Consider the following 4256-nt stretch of genomic DNA (forward strand, 5'->3'; position numbering starts at 1 on the left):
AGAAAATCCGTTTTCAGGAACCCCTCAAGCCACAGGTAACACCCTCGGGGGTTGCTGGAGCAGGCCCTCCGGTGCGTAAGGGCTCTGAGAACGCCTCCCCACTTGGGCGCCTTGCTTTGTCCCAGAGCGTAGACGCCGGCTTCTGCGGGAGTGGGGGTAGGATTGAGCTTCCCAGCGACCGGCGGTTTAGGTCTCTCAGGGCATTCACGTGCTCGCCGTTTTGGTTTTTTTTTTTGTTTGTTTTTTTGTTTTTACTTTTTGCTTGGGTTAGGGAGACCAAGTGGGGAAAAGTTGATCTAGAACCTCCCAACTTCATTCTAGGTTTGAAAAGAAGGGAAAGGGGGTTCGATGTCTGTCTCCTAACCCCAGAATTTATGCTTCATATACTGTAGAATTACATCAACAAAATTCTCTATTTAAACTACCCTTTGAATCATAAAGTGCCTGATTACTCTAGATGCTGTAGGATAGTGGAAAAGTTTATTATTTCATGTTCTAACAAACATTTGTTGAGCACCAACTGTATACNTATTATTTTTGAGAGAGAGAGAGAGACAGAGAGAAAGAGAGAGAGAGATTGCGAACAAGGAAGGGGCAGAGAGAGAGAGAGACAGAATCTGAAGCAGGCTCCAGACCCTGAGCTTTCAGCACAGAGCCCAATGTGGGGGCTGGAACTTGCTAACTGCAAATCATGACCTGAGCCGAAGTCGAATGCTTAACCAACTGAACCTTCGAGATGCCCCAAAAGTTTACAGAATTCTATCTCAGTATCACTGTTATTTTAGGTCATGGGTGTGAGTGAATGAATATTAGTTTGCTGTGATCACCTTTTGTCAGGGAGACTTTTGATATAGGAAAGGTGATAAGAATTTTTGATATGTAAGTGATAAGCCAATTATTTTTGTGGGACATTCCTAACGATAAATAGTATTGAATGCAGCTGGATTTCTAGGTACAGAAATGGAAAGGTATCTATGATTTTTTTGTTGTTGTTGTTGAGATTACATCTATTTGTATATGCATAGAAAAATGTATGGTAACAAGTAGAAGGATAATGGGATAAAAGACTTTCATGTTCTACTTTTTACACTTAAAAAATTGTACTATTTACCTGCACTAAAGTGCACAAATCTTGAAAGTAAAGCTTGATGAATATTTATGTGTTTATACACCCACATAGCCACTGTTTGGGTCAAATCGTAGAATTTCTCTTTCCAGCATTCTAGAAGGTTCCCTTCAGTACCTGGAGTAATCACCTCATGGAGGTGACCACTGTACTGATTTCTAACACCATAGATTAGTGTCGCTTATTTTTGAGTTTCGTAGAAATGGAATCATGCTTGGTTCATTTGTATATTTGCATGTTTTAACAATAGTAATCTGTATTTTGTAGTATCATGAGAGGCTATTAACTTTTTTTTTAATAAAAAATGACCTGATTACTCCAAGTACTGTAAAATCAGGGAAAAAAGTTTATCATTTCACTATCTTATTGCATATTTATTGAGCAATTGAATGTGTATCTGAAAATGCTTTCTTATAAAACTCAGGCTGACGGTAAATCCCAGATAAAACACTGTTTTATGGGTGTCCAGGTGACCCTTTAAGGGTGGTTTTTTTGTGCAGTCAGGAGAAAAATGATGTAATTCATTTTGGTTTGTATCAAGAGTTAAGAAGGAAAACTATTTAGACCACAAGTCTTGACTCTGGCAAGAGAATGGCCAGATAAGCTTACCAGTTAGAGGCCAAAGCTGTGAACCCAGTATCAGTGTGAACTTCTCTTTGTTGCAAGACCACGATATGCACTCCTGATCCTTCATAGACATAAAGGGAATTAGGAAAAAGATTAGCAAAAAATGTATTAACAGTGTTGGAGGAAAAAAAACCCAGAAAACAAAGTGCTGTATAAAGAGGATTGTCATCATTGCCATTTATAATTTACAAAATGATGCTTCTAGCATACAGTAGTACTTGTTTTCAACCCTGGCTCATGAGGCTGCATTGTCTTTGTTTTGACGACCTATTATGAGCCATATGCAGTGCTGTATGCCTTCTACTGTAGCTGCTGGTAGGAAATGAAGAAGACACAGTCCTTATCTTTAATGTTTTGCTAACTGACTTCCCCATCAGTCAGGCCAGCCTTACTTGTAATTGTCCCCTTTTACCCCCATGGCTCAGACTCCCTTTTCTTTTGACCTGTGTTTTCATTCCCACCTCCTGCAAGAGTCACCTGTTTCCAAATCTCACCCATCTTTAAGTGTCAAAGTGAGCTTTCTTTTTCGCTGTCAGTCTTATCATATTATCTCCAAATTATTTCTTCCCTGCTGGATACCAATTGCATTAACAGACATTGATTATAGTTTATACTTGTGTCCTAATGACTCCTAGTAAATGTTAGTTTTACCTCATTGGTCCATCCATGAGCTCCTGAGCGGGGTGGTGCCTTACACACCTTTGTATACCACTCAGGGGGCTCAGCAACTTGTAGTTTGACCAAAAGCGCATGCTGCTGAAGCCATGGTTTCCTTTCTCCAAGATATAGCTTCTTTAAAGGAAGATAGAGATACATGCACTTCTAACACCTAAAGGCTTATACAATACAGGAAAAAATCTGTCACTTGTGTTCTTACTGTTCTGTAACTGCAGGGGGATTGAGAGTTGAACTATGATAGTTTTGAGGTATCAGAAGCTTGCTGGAAGTATGAACCTTTCAGACCACGGGTATCAACAAATCACTCCACTGCTCTGTGCCCTTCACTGCTGGAAAGCATTGCTTAGACTCAGCCTGGCACGAGAAGCCCTGAATAATTGATTTCAACATGACCTCCATCATTACAGATTGAGCTCTTTGCTCAGCGAGTCTAGCTTATTAGTTGTAGGACTGTTTTGCTTATTCTTTTCTCTGCTTCTGTCTGAGATATACCTGCACCATAGGGAGCACCTTACTTGCTTGTTCTCCACCTTTTACATCCATTCTCTAAGCCTCGGCCAAGTACACTCCTTTCTAGCCCAGTGGTAATCATGCTTTCTCATGGACTTTTGTGATACCTATGTCTCCATTACTCAGAAGACAATTAGTCCTTGGTTTGTAGTATTTAACTTTCTAGGGGTGTTTAATCGGCTTCCTTAAGGAGATTATATACTCAGAAGAGGAACTCTTCATTTACGGGGAAAGAGCTTATGTTTCAGAATCTGATAGATGTGTGATTTGAATCTGTACTGTCAGCATGATCTTAGATGTCACTTATGCTCTAAAAGTCCCAGTTTCCTCGTCTATATTCTGGGAGCCTTGACATCAGCCTTATAGCACTGTAGAAGTGTCTTATGTGAGATAAGAGATGTGGAATTCTTTTTTTTTTTTTTTAATGTTTTATTTATTTCTAGGANAGAGCCCGACGCGGGGCTCGAACCCATGAACCGCGAGATCATGACCTAAGTGAAAGTCGGACGCTTAACCGACTAAGCCACCCAGGCGCCCCAAGAGATGTAGAATTCTTGACCTATTGTGGCCGTCCAGCATACACCAAGGAGAAGGTTCTCTCCTTCTCTTTCTCCCTTCATATTTGTCCTGGAGTCTAGCAAAATTTTTTATGAGAATAAAAGTGTTTTCCCCCCCCATCTTCATTCTATTCCTTTTTTATATTTCCTCCACATTATGAATTCTAAGTCCCCTTGCAAAAAGTGTATAAGATGCTAAATGTATGTGTATAAGTAAATATATGATTGAGCAACATTTTTATTAGATTGCTCTCCCTTTGTTCTGTATTGAAGTACCTCATACTTGTAAAGGAGCCCATGAGCATTTACATGTCTCTCAACTGACTGCATTGTCAGTTTTAGTCCATGTAGTGATAAAAGCATACCTGGAGGGGCACCTGGGTGGCTCAGTAGGTTGAGCATCTGACTTTGGCTCAGGTCATGATCTCACGGTTCGTGGGTTCGAGACTGGAGCCTGTTTCGAATTTTGTGTCTCCCTCTTTCTGCCCCTCCCCTGCTAGTGCCCTGGCTCTCTCAAAAATAAACGTTAAAAAAGCATATCTGGAGGATCTAGAATCTGATACATATACATAGGGTCATTAAGTCTTTGCCTTCAGGGAAGGAATATTGCCTATGTCTTGATGTAGTTCTTGAACTAATGTATACTTCTAGCTACTGTAGCTCACATAATTATTAAGAGTTACGATATATAATTTGATTTTTTTTTCTCCCACCGAAGTTTAAACTGATTTTGACCAATCTGGATAAAGCACTTGCTT

At 40.1% G+C, this 4256-nt stretch overlaps 1 protein-coding gene across 1 annotated transcript in view; it reads left to right on the forward strand.

The window, feature by feature from the left end:
- The window catches only part of CFAP47 (cilia and flagella associated protein 47), a 492482-nt gene that overhangs the window by 176 nt on the left and 488050 nt on the right, over window positions 1–4256 (forward strand). The window contains 2 exon segments of the mRNA XM_077760783.1: window positions 1–35; window positions 4217–4252. The exon segment at window positions 1–35 is cut by the window's left edge and continues 94 nt beyond it. Coding sequence (XP_077616909.1) covers window positions 1–35; window positions 4217–4252 — 71 coding nt within the window.

Source organism: Crocuta crocuta, unplaced genomic scaffold (genome assembly GCF_008692635.1).
Source record: "Crocuta crocuta isolate KB4526 unplaced genomic scaffold, BGI_CrCroc_1.0 scaffold696, whole genome shotgun sequence".
Classification (NCBI taxonomy): domain Eukaryota; kingdom Metazoa; phylum Chordata; class Mammalia; order Carnivora; family Hyaenidae; genus Crocuta; species Crocuta crocuta.